This window comes from Nyctereutes procyonoides, unplaced genomic scaffold, assembly GCF_905146905.1.
Source record: "Nyctereutes procyonoides isolate TBG_1078 unplaced genomic scaffold, NYPRO_anot_genome, whole genome shotgun sequence".
NCBI classification, from domain to species: domain Eukaryota; kingdom Metazoa; phylum Chordata; class Mammalia; order Carnivora; family Canidae; genus Nyctereutes; species Nyctereutes procyonoides.
Window position 1 is genome coordinate 3885191 of NW_026575052.1, and position 20269 is coordinate 3905459.

General features: G+C 54.5%; 2 protein-coding genes across 2 annotated transcripts; one reads left to right on the forward strand and one right to left on the reverse strand.

Annotated features, from left to right (window-relative positions):
• The first annotated feature begins 5688 nt into the window (after positions 1 to 5688).
• On the forward strand, positions 5689 to 7639 carry SRARP (steroid receptor associated and regulated protein). Its single transcript, XM_055332891.1, has 2 exons — positions 5689 to 5825; positions 6901 to 7639. Exons 1-2 carry the CDS (start codon positions 5792 to 5794, stop codon positions 7326 to 7328), a joined length of 462 nt encoding a protein of 153 aa, XP_055188866.1. The 5' UTR covers positions 5689 to 5791; the 3' UTR covers positions 7329 to 7639.
• Positions 7640 to 14747: 7108 nt separating this feature from the next.
• HSPB7 (heat shock protein family B (small) member 7) lies at positions 14748 to 18592 on the reverse strand. Its single transcript, XM_055331057.1, has 3 exons — positions 18304 to 18592; positions 17702 to 17835; positions 14748 to 16463 (listed from the first exon to the last, which is right to left on the reverse strand). Exons 1-3 carry the CDS (start codon positions 18509 to 18511, stop codon positions 16284 to 16286), a joined length of 522 nt encoding a protein of 173 aa, XP_055187032.1. The 5' UTR covers positions 18512 to 18592; the 3' UTR covers positions 14748 to 16283.
• Positions 18593 to 20269: the final 1677 nt, after the last annotated feature.

Below are 20269 nucleotides of genomic sequence, written 5' to 3' on the forward strand. Positions count from 1 at the left end.
GGAGTCTGCTTCTCTCTGTGTGTCTCTCATGAATAAATAAATAAAATCTTAAAAAATAATAAAATAGGAAAAGAGCACCTGGGTGGCTCAGTGATGAGTGTCTGTCTTCCGTTCAGGTCATGATCCTGGGGTTCTGGGATCGAGTCCCACCTTGGGCTCCCCACAGGGAGCCTGCCTCTGTCTCTGTCTCTCTCATGACACAGGGAGCCTGCCTCTGTCTCTGTCTCCCTCATGAATAAATAAATAAAATATTTTGGAAAGAAAAGAAAGAAAGAAAGAAAGAAAGAAAGAAAGAAAGAAAGAAAGAAAGGAAGGAAGGAAGGAAGGAAGGAAGGAAAGAAAGAAAGAAAGAAAGAAAGAAAGAAAGAAAGAAAGAAAGAAAGAAAGAAAGAAAAGAAAGAGAGGGCAGCCCGGGTGGCTCAGCGGTTTAGTGTTGCCTTTGGCCCAGGGCATGATCCTGGAGACCCTGGATCGAGTCCTGCATCGGGCTCCCTGTGTCTGCGTCTCTCTCTGTGTGTGTCTCTCATGAATGAATAAATAAATAAAATTTTTTTTAAAAAAATGAAGATCCTTGCCTGAATCAATGATTTCATTAAAGTTTGTAAATTGATGCATTTCTGATACTATGATTCCTACCACACTTATTAGCTGGACTTCTTTTAAGTTCTTGCTTATTTAAATAACCTCTATCGGGATCCCTGGGTGGTGCAGCGGTTTGGCGCCTGCCTTTGGCCCGGGGCGTGATCCTGGAGACCCGGGATCGAATCCCACGTCGGGCTCCCGGTGCATGGAGCCTGCTTCTCCCTCTGCCTGTGTCTCTGCCTCTCTCTCTCTCTCTCTCTCTCTCTGTGACTATCATAAATAAATAAAAATTAAAAATAAATAAATAAATAAATAACCTCTATCCCCAACATTAGGCTCGAACTCAGGACCCCAAGATCCAGAGTAGCTTGCTCTTCTGACTCACTCAGCCAGGCACTCGAATTAGGACAATAGTTACCTGGAAATATAGTTCATTCAGAGAAGTAGGACAGAGCTAATTTCCTTTGAAAAAAAAAAATAACAGCTTTAATTGAGATATAATTCACAGGCCATACAATTCACCCTTTGCAAGTGTGTATCTACTCTGGTGGGTTTTACTATATTCACAGTTGTGCAGCCATCACTACTGTCTAATTTCAGAACGTTTCCATGGTGCCAAACAGAAACCCTAGAGCCATTAGCAGTCACTCCCCACCTCCCTCCGCCCCTTGGTAACAAGGAGTCTACTTTGTGTCTATGGTTTTGCCTACTTGAAACGTTTGATAGAAATGGAATCACACAACCTGAGGTCTTTAATTGACTGGCTTCTTTCACGTTGTTTTCTTTTCTTTTCTTTTTTTTTTTTTTTTTTCACGTTGTTTTCAAGCTTCATCCATGCTATGGCATGTGTCAGTATTTCACTCTTTTGTTGTTGAATAATATTCTACTGTAGGACTATATCACATCTGGTTTATCCATTCATCAGTTGATTCACATTTGAGCTGTTTTCACCTCTGCTATTATAAATCTATATATGTTTACCTTTGCTATTTTTTTTAAAGGTTTTAGTTATTCATTCATGAGATACATAGAGAAGCAGAGACACAGGCAGAGGGAGAAGCAGGCTCCCCGCTGAGCAGGGAGCCCAACATGGATCTTGATCCCAGGACTCTGGGATCATAACCTGAATCGAAGGCAGACACTTAACCAACTGTGCGACCCCTCCCCCCGCCTTTTTAAAGATTTTTAAGTAATATCTATCCCCACATGGAACTTGAACTTAGGACCCTGAGATCAAGCGTCACTGGCTCCTCCAACTGAGCCACCCAGTTGCCCCTAATTTCCTTTTAATCTTCAATTTTCAGAGTAAGAAGAAGATGTTCTGGTTACTTCCACTGATGTCCAATGAGAGTTCTCCTTACTCCCTTTTGTAAATTAATTTTAAAATTCCAGAGTAATTTTAGATGTATTGAAAAGTTGCAAAGATATTATTACAGAGTCCCTGTACACTCCACAGCCAGTCTCCCCCATTGTTAACATTGTAGGTAAAAATGGGATATTTGTCACAACTAAGAAAACAACATTGGTACAGTACTATTAACCAAACTCCAGACTTTTTTTTTTTAAGATTTTTATTTTATTTACTCATGAGAGATACAGAGTGAAAGAGAGAGGCAGAGACACAGGCAGAGGGAGAAGCAGGCTCCATGCAGGGAGCCTGACGTGGGACTCGATCCTGGGTCTCCAGGATCACACCCTGGGCTGCAGGCGGTGCTAAACCACTGTGCCATCGAGGCTGCCCTCCAGGCTTCTTTTGGATGTCACAGGTTTTTCTGCTAATATCCTTTCTTGACTCCAGGATCCAATCAAGGATCCCACAATGCACTTCATCGCTGTGTCTTCCTATTCTCCTCCCTTCTGTGATGGTTTCTCAGTCTTATTTTTCATTATCTTGACTGTTTGAGGAGCAGCAGGCAGGTATTTTGCAGAATGTCCCTTAGTTTAGATTTTCCCGGTATTTTTTCTCATGGTTAGACCAGGGCTATGTGTCTTGGGGGAAGGAGACCACAGATGAGACGTGCCCTTCTCATCCCAGGTTCTCAGGAGTGCAGGGTGTTCACATGTGCCCTGTCAAAGAGCACAAGCAACGATATCCAGCTAGAATTTAATTTTATTTTCTTTGACTTCTGCACAGTCTATCAGTTTTCTGTTGCTGTAACATAGTACCACAATCTAGGAGCTTAAAGCAACAACACAAGTTTATTATCAGTCAGACACCTAACATGGGTTTCATTGAGCTGAAATTAAGATGTTGGCAAGGAAGTTCCTCATGCAGGTCCTAGAGAGAAAAAAAAAATCCTCTTTCTTGCCTTTTCCAGTTTACAGAAGCCGCTCGGATTCCTCAACCCATGGCCCCCTTACACCATCTTCGAAGCCAGTGATAACAGGTGAGTCTCACATCCTGTATCTGGCCTTTTTCCATCAACACATCTGCTTCTAACTCCACTGGTAAATGTTCTCCAATTTTAAGGACTAGTGTGATTAAATTGTCCTCACTCGGATAATTTAGGATAATCTCCCCCTCTCAAAGTCCATACCAGTGATGTTGTGTTTTATATTAAGAAATATCTATATCTGGTCTCTGTCCAGTTCCTGGCACAGAGCTCCTAACACCCTTTGGAATTGCCCAAGTGTTGAGAGCAAGGAAGGTGTCTTTTGTTATACTAATGAGGTGATTTTAATTTTTTGATTTTTTTAAAGATTTATTTATTTATTTGAGAGAGAGAGAGAGAGAGAAAGCGAGTATGTGGGGTGGGAGATGAGCAGAGAGAGAGGGACAAGTAGACTCCAAGCCGTGCTCAGATCCCCAATGCAGGTCCAATTTTAGGACCCAGAGATCCTGACCTGAGCCAAAACCAAGAGCCAGAAGCTCAACCGACTGAGTCACCCAGGTGCTCTGCGAGGTGACTTTTAGAAAGACCTTAGGTCACCTACGGTTGGGCCTGGTGGCCAGGGGAACCAAAAAAGTGATTCGAGTTGGAACTTTCAGCCCCACCCACGGGTGTCAGGGAGGGAAGAGGGGCTGGGAGATTGCCTTCAGTCACTAACGGTCAATGATTTAATCAATCGTGAAGGTGGTGGAGAAGATTCAGGAAGAGTGGCGAGCTCAGAGAGTGGGAGCTCCTCCCCTTTCTCCATCCCTTGCCCTGTGCATTTCTTCCATCTGGTTGTCCGGAGTCCTATCCTTTTATAATAAACTGGTCATCTTGCAAATAAAATGTTTCTCTGACTTCTGTGTGCCACTCTAGCAGAACTGAGTTAAGTGCTTGCTGGTGTGGGAAATACAGGCGCACGCACACACACCAGAATCGATGTTAGAAGTGGAATATCCTTCATCACAACAGCCAAGTCCTCCTCGCTGTGTCAGGAAACACTTTCACAGGTTCTGGAGACCAGGGCATGGATATCTTTGGGGGACCATTATTCTTTTACCACACAGAGTTACTTGTACAGAAGTGATACTGTTACAGTTAATGAAACAATACCAATTTTCTTTTTAAAGTGTATTTCTGGGGCCCCTGGGTGGCTCAGTGATTGAGTCGGCCTTCAGCTCAGGTCGTGATCCCAGGATCCTGGGATCGAGTCCCGCATTGGGTCCCTGCGTGGAGCCTGCTTCTCCCTCTGCCTGCGTCTCTGCCTCTGTGTGTCTCTTGTGAATAAATATATAAAATCTTTTTTAAAAATGGAGGTACAAACTTGCAGTTATAAGACGGATAAGTTGGGGCACCTGGTGGCTCAGTCAATGGAGGGGCTGACTCTTGATTTTGGCTAAGGTTGTGATCTCAGGTTCATGAGATCAAGCCCCAAATCAGGCTCTGCGCTCAGCATGGAATCCCCGTGTCCCCCTCCCTCTGCTCCTCCCCTGCCACTCATGTTTGCTCACTCTCTTTCTCTCAAATAAAATCTTACAATAATAATAATGATTTTAAAATAAAATGAGTAAGTCACAAAGATGTAGTTGATATTATTTTTTTTTATTTTTATTTATTTATGATAGTCACACAGAGAGAGAGAGAGAGAGGCAGAGACACAGGCAGAGGGAGAAGCAGGCTCCATGCACCGGGAGCCCGACGTGGGACTCGATCCCGGGTCTCCAGGATCGCGCCCTGGGCCAAAGGCAGGTGCCAAACCAATGCGCCACCCAGGGATCCCTATAGTTGATATTATTGTAATAATTTTGTGTAGTGACAGATGGTAACTACACTCGCCATGGTGAGCATTTCCTCACACGGATAAGTGCCAAATCATTATGTCCATGTCATACACCTGAAACTAATATAATATTGTATATCAATTATACTTCCATTAAAAAATAATAATAGGGGCACCTGAGGTAGCTCAGTGGTTGAGTGTCTGCCTTTGGCTCAGGTCGTGATCCCGGGGTCTTGGGACCACGTCCCTATTGGGCTCCCTGCAAGGAGCCAGCTTCTTCCTCTGCCTGGGTTTCTACCTCTCTCTCTCTCTCTGTCCCTCATGAATAAATAAATCTTAAAAAAAAGAGATAATAATAGAGTATATACATTTTTTTCAATAAAAACAATCGGTTGATTTAAAAGATGCTGTAGACTATCCATATCCTACACAAATTCATATTTTGAAACCAAATCCCCAGTGAGATGGGGTGTGAAGGTGGAGCCTTTGGGGGTGATTAGATCATGAGGGTGGAGCCCTCATGATGAGATTAGTGCCCTGATAAAAGAGACTCCAGAGAGCGTCTGTGCTCATTCTGCCCCATGAAGACCCTTCCGGAAAGAGCCATCCATGAACCAGTGAGTCCTCACCAAACTCGGAATCTGTGGACCTCCTGATTTGAACTTCCAGCATCCAGGTTCATGGGAAATACATGTTTCTTGTCTAAGTCTGGACAGGCTAAGACAAAAGGACATGTAGGAAGCTGCTGGTGTCGAAAGAAATAGTGTCTGGTAGAAGGCCTGCCTCTCGGTGACCCGACAACAATCCTGTTGACATAACCCCGTTGATCAAAGCAATCCGCTAGCTGCCCCAGGCCAGTTCCTGTGGCTCTTGGTGGAATTCACTCAGCAGATCCGGATCCGGTAAATATAAAAGGTCTGGTCCTTGGGTGGGGAGCTACATCCTGGAAGAGGCTGCTGAGAAGTTGTCCTCCTGCCAGAGCTAGAAGTTCTCCAGGGTGGCAGCAGAAGTGAGGCCCTCAAGAGACCCCAGTGACCAAAGAGCTAGCCCCAAAGTCATGGGCCTTGAGACAGACCTGGAGACCAGCTCAGGTAAGAGGGGGCAGGGGGCAGGGGATGCTCTGCGCCGCGGAAAGACCAGCCAAGGGGGCACTGGGGAGGACAGACACCCTCCCCGGAGCTGCAGGGGTTTGCAAGCCACGAGTGGGCTTCGTTGGATTCCCTGTGCCCACAAACCTACCAGAACGTGAGCTTCCTTCCAAGCCTGTGTTGTGATGAAGAGCACATGGTTAAGAGTAGATTTACTTGTTATTTGGGTAACTCAGAAAAGTTCACCATTGGGCAGCCCAGGTGGCACAGCGGTTTAGCGCCGCCTTCAGCCCAGGGCCTGATCCTGGAGACCCGGGATCGAGTCCTGCATCAGGCTCCCTGCATGGAGCCTGCTTCTCCCTCTGCCTAGGTCTCTGCCTCTCTCTTTGTGGGTCTCTCATGAATAAATAAAATCTTTTTAAAAAAATTGCCATTTAAGAGTACAGGCTTTGGATTCACAGGGAGCTGCACTGGCACTCGCTTTGTTGACAGACAAGTCGACAGCTTGGTGCGGAGCTTGTGCCTGAGCTGGGTCAGGAGGGCTCAATAGTAAGAGCAGGGATTCCCGGGACAGACAGACAGTCCGGGCACTACCGTGTGTGGGGACAAGGTTGTGTGGAGGCGGGTGGGGGGGGGGTAGCACTATTTGTACAAGCTGAGTCTCAGCGTCCTGGTCTGTAAAAGGTGGCAGGACCTTCCTCTCGCTCCAGGACCCCATTACTTACACAGTGTGGTCCGAGGACCAGCAGCACTGGCATTCCCTGGGAGCTCGTTAAAAATCTGGAACCTCAGCCCCCCACCCCCCCAACCTCCTCCAGGCACCAGAGTCCGCACAAGGCCATTGTGCAGGTCGTGTGCACAGTACAGAAGCTCAGATGCCTGGGGCAATGCTTTTCGGGGAAAGCAGGATTTCAACTCGGGGTGTCCTGGGTGCTAAAACCTCTGCCCTTAGAACCCCCCCCCCTTCCCTACTGGGCAGTTAAACTCTCCTCGAGGGAAGGAGGAAGGGAATGAATGAAACCACACTCTCCGGTGCCAGCGTAAAGCCTTGGGCTTTTCCTTCCTTCCTTCCTTCCAGGTGGGAAGCCGGCCTGCCATCAGAAGGCCATCCCCGCTGCTCACCTGACTTTCATTATCGACTGTGCTCGTGGCAAACCGCTCACCCTAGTAGCACCCCCGGTGCCACCCCGAGCCCCTAGTCCTAATCTAGGACCTGTCACTCCTCCAATGAAGACCTACATCTTGTTCTGTGGAGAAAACCAGCCCCACTTGACTCAGGAGGCCCCTCTGAGTGGGGGACACCTTGCCCACACCAGGGCCACCCTGCCGCCCTGCAGAGGGACTATAACCCCAGCTTCCACCCCGGTCAGTCCACTGGTCCCTCAAGAGGCTCCTGAGGCCAAGGGGAGCCCCTTGAAGTCTGTGCCCTCCAGGTCTTCAGCTTGGGGAACGGTCATCGGCTCACTCAAAGCCCTCTCCTCCTGTGTCTGTGGGCAGGCAGATTAACTGGGAGAGCCTGGCCATGGAGAAGGGGGTTGGCACAGCAGACTCCAGAGCTCGGGGGCTGGGGCTGCAGCTCCCAGAGCCCAGCCCCTCTTCTCCAGCCAAGCAGAAAGAAATCTTTGCACCAGGCCCAACGAAGAGCATTAGATCGATCAAGGACATCTGAACCAGCCACCAAGTACACACTCAAGGGTCTCCTGCTTCCTCCTCCCTGTCTCCATTCACCCTCCAGCAGGAGCAGGCTAAGGCACCTGCACATGGAAAGAAGCCAATTCGCTCATACGGCAAATCCTAATGGAGCATCTTCTATCCGCCAGGCTCTGCCAAGTACCAGGGGAGACATCACAGCTTTCTTGGAGCTTATCCTCGGGGAGGTGGGTGGGGGTGAGGGAAAGAGTTAAATAAGTAACCAAATAAATAAGGATGATTTTGAACAGTGATGGAATGGGTGCTTTGTCGGAACTGAAATGGGGTGCCGGGATGGGAGGCGATGGGCCCAAAGAGCTGGGTGGGAAAGGCTTCTGGGAGGGTAACAAAGTATGGTCTAAAAGGAGAAGGGGCACCTGGGTGGTTCAGTCGGTTAAGCATCTGCCTTCGACTCAGGTCATGATCCCAGGGTCCTGGGATCGAGGCCCCCGGTGGGCTCCCTGCTCAGTGGGGCGTCTGCTTCTCTCCTGCTGCGCCTACTTGTGCTCTCTCTCTGTCAAATGATAAATAAAATCTTAAATAAAAGATGAGAAGGAGCCAGCACTGTGGGAATCCAAGGGCCAACCTGAGCCAGGGCCAGGATGCCCCAATGCGATGGGCAGGAGCAGCGAGCTGTCCGCGGCCATCCCAGCTCCCGGGCAAGTGTGTGGGTCACTGGGAAGCATAGACGCCAAGTGGGGAAATTCAGGGACCCAGGTGGGACCTGCCAATCCAAAATGGGAAATAAGGGACACTCCTTAGAAGGGCACGGAGGTGCTCAGAAAGGTAATAGAGTATCATGTTTGAACAGAGATAAATGTAAGAGCCCATTTCCTGAGCAGCTACTACATACGTACCAGGCTCATGTATCCCTAGGGACACAAGGGTAGGTGGCTCCTGTGTCACCGGGCAGTCAGGTTACCCAGCGGGAAGTGGGGTCACCGGTGTGGGTGTGAGGGTGTGTGTGGGCCTAAGATGCAGTGTTGTGTGGAATGCTACATCAACTCCTCTGAGGGAGTATGTCTCAAGGCTTTCTCGTTAAAATTGCTGATGTTCAGGGGGCACCTGGGTGGCTCAGTGGGTTAAGCATCTGACTCTTGATTTCTGCTCAGGTCATGATCTCAGGGTCCTGAGATTGAGCCCCCTACCTCCCATGCTCAGCAGGGAGTCTACTTCAGATTCCCTCCTTCTCCCTTTGCCCCTTCCCCCTCCCTCTCTAAAAAAAAAAAAATGCTGAATGTTCACGTATTTATTCAATGGTTATTTTACTAGTTTCCTACAAACACTAGTAGCTAAGGTGTATTAGCCATTTGCCCTGTGCCAGGGAAGGGACATCCTTGCAGTGCCAGGATGAAGAAGCACAGATTAGGGAACTGAGGGATGCACTCAGGTCCCACACACAGGTACAATTCCAATTAGATCCCAGGCACGCCTGGTGCTCAGGTTGCTCCCAGCCCCAGGTGGCCTCTCATCCCAGCAGTATCTCTCCTAGGCAGAGGAGATCCAGAGAGAACAGCCATAACTCAGTCCTCCGGGAGTCCACAGCCTTATGGGGGAGGCAAGAAAAGAAGATGGCCAAAGCTGGTAAGTGCAAGTTAAGGGCACACAGAATAAGGCTGGGGCTGGAGGAGGGTGTCCATGGGGGAGGTGTTCAGGGAGGGCTTCCTGAAAGAAGTGATGTCTAGACCAAGATTTGACCAGTGAGTGAGCCACACAAAGGTGAGGGAACAATGCGGGGGGGGGGGGGGGTTCCAGGAAGAAGGGCCAGAGTCATTCAGTTTGGCTGGAGTATTAATTCACTCTCACCAAGTATTTATTGGGCACCCACTGTGTGCCAGGCTCTGGGCTGGACCCTCAGCTGGAGCAGTGATAAGACAGACAAGCCCTCACCCTGAAGGAGCTTATTCTCTAGTTGGGGGAAGACAACTCATGCATGTGTACACGCAGCAGTGGCCAGAGAAATGGCAGGGACCTCACCACGTGAGGCCTTGCAGGCCAAGATGAGATAGAGCCTGTGACTTTTTTTAAAACTTTATTTATTTATTTAAGTAATCTCTAAACCCATCACAGGGCTTGGACTCAAGACCCCGAGATCAAGAATTGCTTGTTCTTCCCACTGAGCCAGCCAGGCGCCATGAACATGTGACTCTTGATCTTAGGGTCTTGAGTTCAAGCCCCAGGTTGGACGTAGAGCTTACTTAAAAGCAAAAAACCCAAACTTTCCATAGCTCTTGTGCTGGGACCAGAAGGCAGGGGTTGGGGAGGCTGGGGTTTGGGGGCAGGGGGAGCTTAGGAGGCTGAGCCCTAATCCAGGCAAAGCGGGGTGTCAACTTGGGCTAGAGAGGCAGTGACAGAGTAATCTGGAGGACATCTGTCCCTCCTCCCTCTTCCCCGGGCTGAGAATCACTGGACTAGAAGAACCCACAAAGACGCAGCTGCAAAGGGAGTTAGAAGCTCTCCAGGAAGAGGGTGGGCCTGTGGCTGCACGTCCAGTTTTGTAACAGCAGGTGTCACCCTATCATCAGACTGCAGGGCACAGTGTCCTGGCCTGGCCAGGAAGGTAGACAACGGCTGGGCACGGGGCCAGAGTCCTGGGCCAGCCACCCAGTGGGGTCCATGTTTCCAGAAGCCAAACTGCAGTCTAACCAATACCCCCTTTTGCCCAATAATGAGTGTGTGTGTGTGTGTATTTTTTTTTAAGTTTATTTATATTTTAGTACTCTAAACCCAGCATGGGGCTCAAACTCATAATCCTGAGGTCGAGAGTGACCTGCTCTCTGACAGAACCAGCCAGGTGACCCATGGCTCTGTATATTTTAATATGCACCACACACCACCTCTGTTCCTCTCATACCAGACCAGAGAGGTAGGTATGACTTTTATCGCCATTCTACAGGTAAGGAAGGAGGCAGAGCTCAAAGCCAAACCCCAGGCAGTGTGACTACACACCTGTAAGCCACGGCATCATGACCCTGAGCTTTGCAGCCGTCATCGTGTTCACGTTTGTTCAATGAGCAAATGGTTTTACGAGGACCCAGCCGAGGGCCTGGCAGGTATGTGGAGGGTGTGTGGGGCTCAACAGGTGAGCAGGGCCCTCACTGAGATGGAACACACCAGGGGCAACGGGGGGGGGTAGGAGAGAGCTCGGTTAGTCTCTCCACCCACAATCCTGTGAGGGACTATCCCATTTTACAGATGTGGAAACTGAGGCTCAGGTAGGGAAAGCAACTGGCCCAGGGTCACATAGCTAGCAAGTGGCAGAGCCAGGGTTGAAATTAAGGTAGTTTGACCTCAGGGCTTTGCCTACCATCCATACTGTATTCTGTTGAGGGAATGAATCCATAAACAAGTGAAGGACTTTATTGAACCAGTGGGTTAACGTGTGAGTGAGTGAAGGTGTTTCCAGGTTGGCAACCATGCTCGATCAAGACTGGGTCCCCACGGGCAGCCCGGGTGGCTCAGCGGTTTAGCGCTGCCTTCAGCCCAGGGCCTGATCCTGGAGACCTGGGATCGAGTCCCACATTGGGCTCCCTGCATGGAGCCTGCTTCTCCCTCTGCCTGTGTCTCTGCTTCTCTCTGTCTCTCATGAATAAATAAATTCAAAAAATCTTAAAAAAAAAAAAAAAGATTTATTTATCCATGAGAGACACAGAGAGAGAGACTCGATCCCGGGTCTCCAGGATCACACCCTGGGCTGAAGGGGACGCTAAACCGCTGAGCCACCCGGGCTGCCCATAAATAAAATCTTTAAAAAAACAAAGACTGTGTCTCCGGTACCTTAAAGTGACTCTCTGTAATAGGTGGTGGTTGAGAATTGCGCGAGGAGGGGAGATGGACGACTGGGTGGCGCAGTTGGTTGAGCCCTTGGCTCTTGGTTTCTGCTCAGGTCATGATCTCAGGGTCGTGGGAGGGAGCCCCGGGCTGGCCTCTGCACTCAGCCAGGAGTCTGCTTGGGATTCTTTCTCCCCCTCTAAGATATATTCATAAATCTATTTTTCTTTTTAAAAAATTTTTATTTATTAATTTGACCGAGGGAGAGACAGAGAGAGAGAGGAGAGCACAAGCAGGGGGAGAGGCAGGCAGAGGAAGAGGGAGAAGCAGGTCGACCACTGAGCAGGGAGCCTGATGTGGGGCTTGATCCCAGGACCCCGGATCATGACCTGAGATGATGGCAGATGCTTAACTGACTGAGCCATGCAGGTGTCACTAAATAAATCTTTAAAAAAAAAATAAGTTACATTTAAAAAAAGAAGAAAGAGGAGAGGGAGAGGAGGGCAGATGAAAGGAAGGCGCAGATTTGCCATCCTGCCCTCTCCTCCCGGGCTCTCTAGGGCCAGCCGCCCTGCCTTGTGCCCAGGGGGCCCACACCCAGTCTAGTAGCCCCCAGACTCCCATGAGAGATTGTCCCCGGGTCTGGGCCTTGGAGGGCCTCTGAGCTGGGGACTGGCCCAGCTGGCTGGTCACCATGAGCCCCAGGCCAGGTATGGGGTGGCCCAGCTGTGCTGACTGTAAATAACACTCCCTCCCCTGCCCCGAGGCTCCTGCCCTGGGCTCCAGTCCCTCAGACTGGTCACCATGCCCCTCCGGAACCTTGTTCGGAAAACAAGCGCGGTTTTAACGAGACTTCAGCATTTCCTGAGTTTGTACTAAAACACCATCTCTCTGTGGCTCCTCATAGCAGACCTGGGAGGGTGGGGTCTGATCTTTGTTTATGGGATGAGGTAACTAAAGCTTCCAGAGGTTTCTTTCCACCCCCACCTCCACCTCCAGAGCCCAGACAGGCTCTTCTGAGACAGCGAGGGGACCTTTTAGCTCTGCCCTTACCTGCTTTTCATGGAGAGGAGACTGCAGCTACCAGGGGAGCTCCTCTGCGGCTCTGGCCTGAGTCTTGGTCTCGATGGAGCCACAGCAGCGTGGGTGAGGTGGAGACGTCGGGATCCAAATCTGAGTGAAGTCACAGTAGCTGAGCCCCACTGGGCATTGTCAGGTCATGGCATACCTGAGCTCCAGTCAGCTGCTGCGTGCGTCACGTGTAACAACCCTAGCGAGTGGATTCTACTGGCACCGCTTACAGATAGGACAACTGAGGCACAGACGGATTATGTTACTTATAGGGGATCACACAGCTCAGAAGCAGCAGAGCCAAGATTCAGACCCAGGGAGTGTAGCTCCAGAGTCCATGCTGACCCTCCACTATTTACTGAGGCTTTTTAGCTTTTCAAAAAAATCTTACAAACATGTACTTATTAAAAACAAAACGAAACAAAAAAAACACGTACTTATGTTTGTACTTACGGCATGGTTCCATGCCAGGCTTGGGAGCAAGAGGGCAAAATAAGGCACCTTGTGCCCTTGCAGAACTAGGATCCGATGCAGACTGGGGAGAGGGGTGTGGGGAGGTGGGCTACAGGGTGGGAGGTAGGAGTTACCTCCGGGCCAGGGAAAGGTGGCAATGGGCATGAAGGGGTTGGCCTGGAAGAAATGCCCCGGCCTGAGCTTCTAGAAGCCCGGGTCTCCATCTCACCTGTGCCACTGACTTCTGTGTGACCCTGGGTAAGGTCCTAGCCCTCCCTGGGCCTCGGTTTCCCCACCACACCAAGAGGACAGGCTGGCCAACCAAGTGGGTGGCTCACCCTCAGGCAAGCACCCCTTTCATCTGAGTTTCAGTTTCTTTTGAGCACAAAGTTTGGGCCCAGGCTTCTTTGGACTTGTCTGTGCCCCTGAGCTGGCAGGTCTAGAAGGCTTTCTGGAGGAGGTGGTTTTGGGCCCGAATGTGAGGAAACCTTCTAGGTCCCTGGCACCCTTCCGGGTCTCTGGCAGCACCCGACCTGGACTTTTTCACAGGTCACAGGTCTCCAGGCTTGGAAGGCTGCATCTTTTCAGCCTCTCCTGCCTTCCTACCAGGTCCACTCCCAAAACTATAAGCTGTACAAGTCTGCCTTCCCTGTACAGGATGCCCGGATAGGGCCAGGGGAGCTGACTTAACCCTGGGGTGGTGTCATGTGTGTGTTGGGGGGTGGGAGGGCACTGATTTGGGCTTCCTAGATCCAGCAGAGGACTTCTAGAGCCATAGACAAAGATTCAAATCCCAACCATTGCCACTTCCGAGCTGTGTGACCTTGGGCCAGTTGCTTGACCTCTCTGAACCTCCTCGGTGCCTACCTCGTGGATTGCTGCGGCTGAGCAGTAGGCCCGGCACACACTAGGCGCTCAATGAACGGGGCTGCTAAAATTATTCCTGGGGTGGGGGTGGGGCGCAGGGCCTGCAGCCAGGCCTATATTTAGCCTGGAAAGGGTGGGGGGCCGGGGAGTGGGGGTGGGGGAGACGAGGTGCGGAGGCCAGCCCAGGCGCCCCGGGGGCGGAGCCGATGACAGAGGGCTGCCGGCCCCCTCCGCCGCCCCCCCTGCCGCAGGGTCACCTTGCTGGGAGGGGAGGGCCCTCCGGGACGCGCTTCTGCTCTGTGCCTGCGGAATCTTCATCTCCCGAAACCTGGGTCTGGGGAGAGGCCGTGGGGGCCTGGGGGGGGGGGAGCGGGGTCACTGGTCCGGGGGGGGGAGCCCCCCTCGCGCCCCAGGGGGGGCCTCGCTGGGGTCGGGAAGCCGCGGGGAGCCTGCCCCTGGGTGGGGGTCGGGGGAGCGGGAGGCGGGCGCGGCTCCACCCCCAACCCCGGCCGCGGAGTTTCGGGGCTGCAAATAGCGCAGTGGAATCAGTGAGTCACGGAGGCTGGAAATACCGCGCCCCCTCTTCTCCTCCCGCCTCCCCCCTGCGGCCCGAGCTGCACCGAGGAGCCAGGCACTCCGGTTTCAGCGGCGCCTGGTGGGGGGGTGCGGCGGGGCCTCCAGGGAGCACCCAGACTCCCCCAAGCAGCCCTGCCCTCCGGCCACAGCCCTGCCCCGGCCCGGGTCCCTGCGACCCCGAGCCCGCCGCCCAGCCGGTCTGGTCCCCAGGGGCCACCTGGCACAAGGCGGGCTCCAGGAGGGGAGGCGACGCTGCGGTGCAGGTGGCCCCCCTTTGCTGTCCCCGGCCCCGCCTGTGCAGTAATCATGCAGGGAAATAACTCTGGGATTCCCAGGAGGAGGCCAGGGGACACCCGCCTTTCTGTGAGGTCCTTGAGCTGCCACTCCTCGCCCCAGATCTCAAGGAAGGCGGGTCAGTTTATTCTGGGGTTTCTTCCCCTGGCAGCCTCCAGCCCCATCCCGAGGTTGAGAACTTCAGACAGGTGATCTCCCGCGGTCTGTGATTCCGTGGTTTATTGTGTGTGCAGCATACAATGGTATGGTCCTCCCGTGTTCCCTTCCACCCCCCAGCCATCCCCTAAGGGCCCCAGAATGGCAGGGGTGAGAGGCCGCCCTATGGAACACGGACCCAAAAGGTGCAGAAGGAAGAAGCAGGCCCGGCCTCTTGCCCTAGGAGGCCTCAACCACTGTGAACCACCCCTACTCCCACCCCTCCTTCTGTAGGTTGGAGATGGAGCCAGTGTCACTGGGGGTATCTGGGGCTCCCCCAGATGAAGGCTGACCTGAGGTCCCTGCCCTGGGCTGGAGACTAAGAGGGAACTGGGTCGGGGGCTCTCCCTATGATCCAGGCACCCTCCAGCAGGAAGGTGGGGGGCAGGGTGCACAGGCCATGAGAGGCAGAATGAGGGGAACTACTCTCCAGTGCTGGGAAGGGTGGAGGCAGTTTGAGAGCAGCTTTCAAGGCCTGGGTTCAAATATGACCTTTAATGAGTGAGCCTGGCATTCAACAGCTCAGAGACTCAGTTTCCCCAGTAATAAAAATATCTAATTTTAGGGTACTCTGAATTTAGCCTCAACTAACAGTAATCCTCAGTACTTGAAGAACATGGCAATGTGCACATTTGTGTACTATACACACACCCAGCCTATAGATTCATTGATTAAAGAGGGGGAAGGGTGGGAGAGGTGACTGGTGCAGGGGAAGGGTGACGAGAAGCTAGAGTCCAACCTTGAAGGCTCAAGGCCCCATCCGTGCTGTCTCTCCCACCCCAGCTGGATGACCTGTCTGCAGTGGGGGCAGCCCGGGAGCCCAGGTGTCTGGGTGTGAGGAGGCACCGGCCCCACCCCCAGCTGGGCCTAGCCTAAGGGCACAAGCGCGTACCAGAGGGCAGGAGTGTTGTACCATTTATCACAAAGCAGCTCTATTGGAAAAACCCCATCTATATACAGACGTTGTGTGGCCCTGTCCTGGCACAGCTGGTGGGGGGGGCACCAGGTAGGCAGGTGGCCTGGCAGCTAGCCCCGGGGCTCAGGGAGTGGCAGAGGGGACGCTTCCCACCATGGCTGTCCTCTCTGACTTCTCTGTCCCGCTTGGATCAGCGCCTAATATCTGCCTCTGTCTCCCCTGCTCCCCTTGGCCAAGGGAGTCCCAGGTCCTTGTCCCCTCTGCCCCTGCACTGCAAAGACTCCAGAAATCAGAGGATTTGTCCATCTGTCTGTCCTGCAGATTATTTGCTTGACCCAGTTCCTTTCCCCAAAGTGGGTTCTCCGGGAACTCCCTTTCCTATCTCAATCCCTTTATTCTGGATTAAGTGAAAGAGGCCACATCTAGAATCTGGGGGCCACAGGTGAGGCAAAAGGATCCCCAGCCTGCCCCTGGAGAGCAGGAGGCCTCAGTTTAGGGGGATGACCAACCTCAGGGCCTGGAATTTGAGCTGAGATGTCCTGCAAGCTGTCATGAGGGTGAGGAAACTTCTCTGGCACGCCAGTGGGGGAGTCTAGGGGAAGTGGGAGGGGGCGGGGAGGGGGAGGCCCTCAGATTTTAATCTCCGTCCTGAAGGTCTGCTGGACGTGCTCCGTGTGCGGGTGGCGCCGGGCCCGGATGGTGAGGCTGCCATCCTCCCTCAGGGCAGAGGTCACCGAAGTGGGGTCCACGTCCTCGGGCAGCTGGCACTTGTGAGCGAAGGTGTTCATGACGGTGCCGTCAGCTGCCAGCTGGGGAAGGGGTGACAGGTCAGGGCAGGATGCTCCCCACCCCTGTCCTGCTCCTGTCAGGCCACCGCCCTTTCTCCCTAATCTTACCCCAGCCAGGCCCCTACATGCCAGGGCCAGGGGGTTCTAGGCGCAGGTGCAGAGGGGCTGGCCAGGGTGGCGGCGGCCGGGACAGCTATAGAAGTGCCCGGGGGAGCTCCAGTGCTTTCGAGGGGTAGGCAGGGGGCTGGGTGGGGCTGCTCAGAGAAGGAGGGGCTCCTTGGCAGAATCAGGAGCTCCCAAGCAACAGAGAAGACAGCATGGAGCAGGGCCGTGCCCTCTTGGGTGCCCAGGCACATCCAATGTCCACCGCGTGGGCTGGACGGGCAGCCCCTCCCCTGTGATTTGGGCAGCACACGGTGTCCGGAGGAGCCTGGTGTCTGAGTCACTGGCGGGGGTTGCAGGGCTGGCACGTGCTGCCCACTGGTCCTGGTGCCCACAGTCCTGGGCTTCCCTGGCAGAGGCACCGGGGGTATCCAGCCTCCCGTGCTCGGGAGAGAAAGCCAGGCCAGGGAAGGTCTGGAGGGAGCCTTGGACAGACCCTCCCTGACGGGCAGCTGTGGCCGTGGCCCTCTGGGGACAGCACCCCTGTTCAGGCCAGGCCACACTCTCCTCCCCAGTAGAGGCCTCCTGGCCCTCGGCGCTCAGGGACCTCAGTGACCCAGTGACCCTGAGACCCGTGAGTGGAGGGAGTGTGGGGTCTGGACTGTGTCTGATCTTGGCCCGCAGGGCCCCTGCCCGGCCTCGGGTGGGGTTCAAGGATCCCACGATGGGGGCTGAACCTCTGGGTGGAGGAGGGAAGATGGGTTTGAAGGGTGTAACATGGGGGGGCTCTTCCCCCCGCTTGACAGGTGAGCCCCCCATGGACCCGCATGACTGCCAGGAACGCTATCCCCACTCAGCTTCCATCCCCATCCTCTCAGCTCGCCCCTCACCTCACTTCACCTCCTCAGGTGCTCTCTGCCTGCATCCCCCCACCCCTTCCCCTTCCCCTGAGGCTCCCAGAGAAAGGATCTCAGTGCCATGGGGCAGGGAGAGGGGGGCAGTGTCCCTCTGTAACAGGAGCAAGGTCTCCAGATTGCCCTGGGAGGTTGGGGGAGCAAGAGTCAGGGTCTGGGGTCTCAGCATGGTGCATAGGAGTGGGGATGCCGGGCAGAGGGTACGGGGTGGAACCGGGGTCCAGGCAGGGTGGGCAGGCTCACCTTCTCAGCCCGCACCTCGATGTGGTTGTTGGAGGTGGTGACAATGATGTCTTCAGGTGAGAAGTCACTCACGTCCACTGCAAACTCATAGGCGTCCCCGAGGGTCTTGATGTTGCCCGGCCCCCCGGGACGGGCTGTGGGGAAGGCTGAGCTCAGCGCTGGGCAGACCTGCATCTAGAGCCCGGGTTTCAGGCTCCTCTGGGGCCCTGCCCTCGCCTTCGCCTCACCTCCTGCAGCCCACCTTTCCCGCGACGGGGACGGGGATGGGGCCTGACCCAGCACAGGTGAGATGAGTGATGCAGGCCCGGAGGTGGGGTGGGGTGGGGTGGGTGGGGTGCCTCCCTCCCCATCCAGTCCTCTGGGGCTCCAGCAAGGACCTGGCCGTGGCCCCCGTGTGGCCTTTGGCATCACAGCTGGCCCCCTGGGTCACAACCGTCCCCTGGAGGCCAGCCTGTTCTTGTGGCCACATCTGTCTCTGTGACCGCATCTGTTCTGGTGGCTGCACACGGCTACGGTCGTGCAGCTGGGCAGCCACGTGCAGGGGGGCCCCGGAGCAGGTGTCCCCTACCTGTGCATCTCCCCTCAGAGCCCTGACAACTTGCCTGGGAAGGCCAGGGGCTCCGAGTGGGGCCGCATGAAGCTGCCAAAATCCTCGGAAAACATGCTCAGGGCTTTCTCCATGGGCGGGTCCTGGGCAGGGAGGGCTCGGGAGGCGGAGGAGGACGAGGACGAGGACGAGGATGAGGATGAGGACGAGGAGGAGTGGAAGCTTCTCTCCGCTCTGAAGGTGGAGGAGGTCCTGTGGCTCATCCACGGGCGGGCGGCCGGGCCCTGGCCAGGGGGGCAGGGGGACAGGAGAGGGTGTGGGCAGCAGGCTCCGGGGAGCGTGCCGGGCCCTGATTGCCGGCGCTTTATAAGGCCCGACGTCCCGGGCTCAGGGCCAGCCCCTTGTCTCCTAGCTAAATTTAGGCCTCGCCTGGGCCGGGAGGGGGCTGGAAATCCTCTCCGGTGAGCCGGCCCTGCTGACAGTCCAGCACACGCGGCGGGCTGAGCTCACAGCCCAGCATTCCAGGCCGATAACTGCAGCGCGGGGCCTCCGCAGCCTGTCCCCCAGCACTCAGACCCCGTGCCTGCCCCAGGACCCCGTGTGTGTGTGTGTGTGTGTGTGTGTGTGTGTGTGTGTGTGTGTGGTGCCTCTGCCTCCCCCATCAGCCTGGGGCTCTCTAAGGACTGTGCCTCCCCCATCAGACTGCAAGCTTCTTGAGGATAGGGTTTTCTGTTTCCTGTCCCCTCTCCCCCAAAGTTCCAGTCCTTGGTAAGAGGGGATCTAGGTGGCGGGCAGTCAGGTTGGCGGGGGTCCAAGCCCCTGGCCCCGGGGGACAGCAGGAGACCCAAGGTCAGGAGGTAGGGGAGGGTGGAGGATCCCTACCCCTTGGACCCCTGTGTGAGGTGAGAGACTCCTTCCCTCAGGGCAGATAATGTTTACCCCCATCTCTTAGGAAAGACGGAGACAGCCCTGGGGGGGGTAGAATGTGCAGCTGTCCCCCTGCCCGCTCCCACGGGGACCCAGATTCTGTGCTTGCCCTCACCCCACGCTCAGGACATTTGGGGGCCCCAGAGGAGGACGCTGGCGGCCCTTGGCCGGGGTGGGAGTGGGGTCAGGACTCAGGGGAGGACAGCAGATCATTTGATAATTGTCCTTAAAGGTCTAGAGGGTTACATTGCTGGGGACTGTCTGTGTGACCTCCAGCCCAATGGAGGTGCTCAGAGGCTGTGGCGGCGGGATTCAGCGAGAGGTAAAGGAGATCTCCCGGGGCCGCTGGTCCAGCTCCGACCTCCGGAGCGCCTCCTGGCTGTGAGCTTTGCAGCCCGGCCCATCCAGTCCCCACACACCTCTGGGAAAAGAGGTGTTGTTCCCATTTTACAGGCAGGGAAGTGGAGCCTCACTGAGAGGGCGGGGCTTGCACGGGGGTAAGTGGGGGAGCTGGGATTGGGACCCCGTAGGTCTGATTCAAAGCCCTCCAGGAGGCTGGGTGCCATGGGCAGTGGGGTTTCTGTTCTCTCCAAATCCTGCCTTTCCTGTCCAGACTGGCTGACTCTTCCTCCGCCACGGAGGCCTCCGTGATTGCTGCAGCCACACAGGGGCTCCAGCCGGGATGCCCACCCCAGCACCTGGCACTGTGACATGGTCTTCCTGGGTCTGTGACTTCTCTGCCATGTCCTCACTCCCCCATCAGATTGGAGTGACTCCCCATGGTGTAGGGGTCCGCCCATCCCCCCATTAGATTAGAGGCTTCTGAAGGTGGGGACTGTTTTTCTTTTCTCTGCCTCCCACCGAACACCACCCTCGGGTGGGGGGGGCTCCATCTAGGGGTAATTACTGGTGCCCGTGGTCTGTGGGGTGGGGGGCAGGAGCTGAGTGGTCACCGGAGCAAGAGGGGTCTGTCATTCTGGTGGAGGTTCTTGCTGGGCCCGTGTCACCCATCTTGGCCAAGGGGTTCCAGTAGGGCTGCCAGGAAGTTACCAGCATGAGGCAAGATGGAAAGAGGGTAGGGGCGGGGTGGGGGG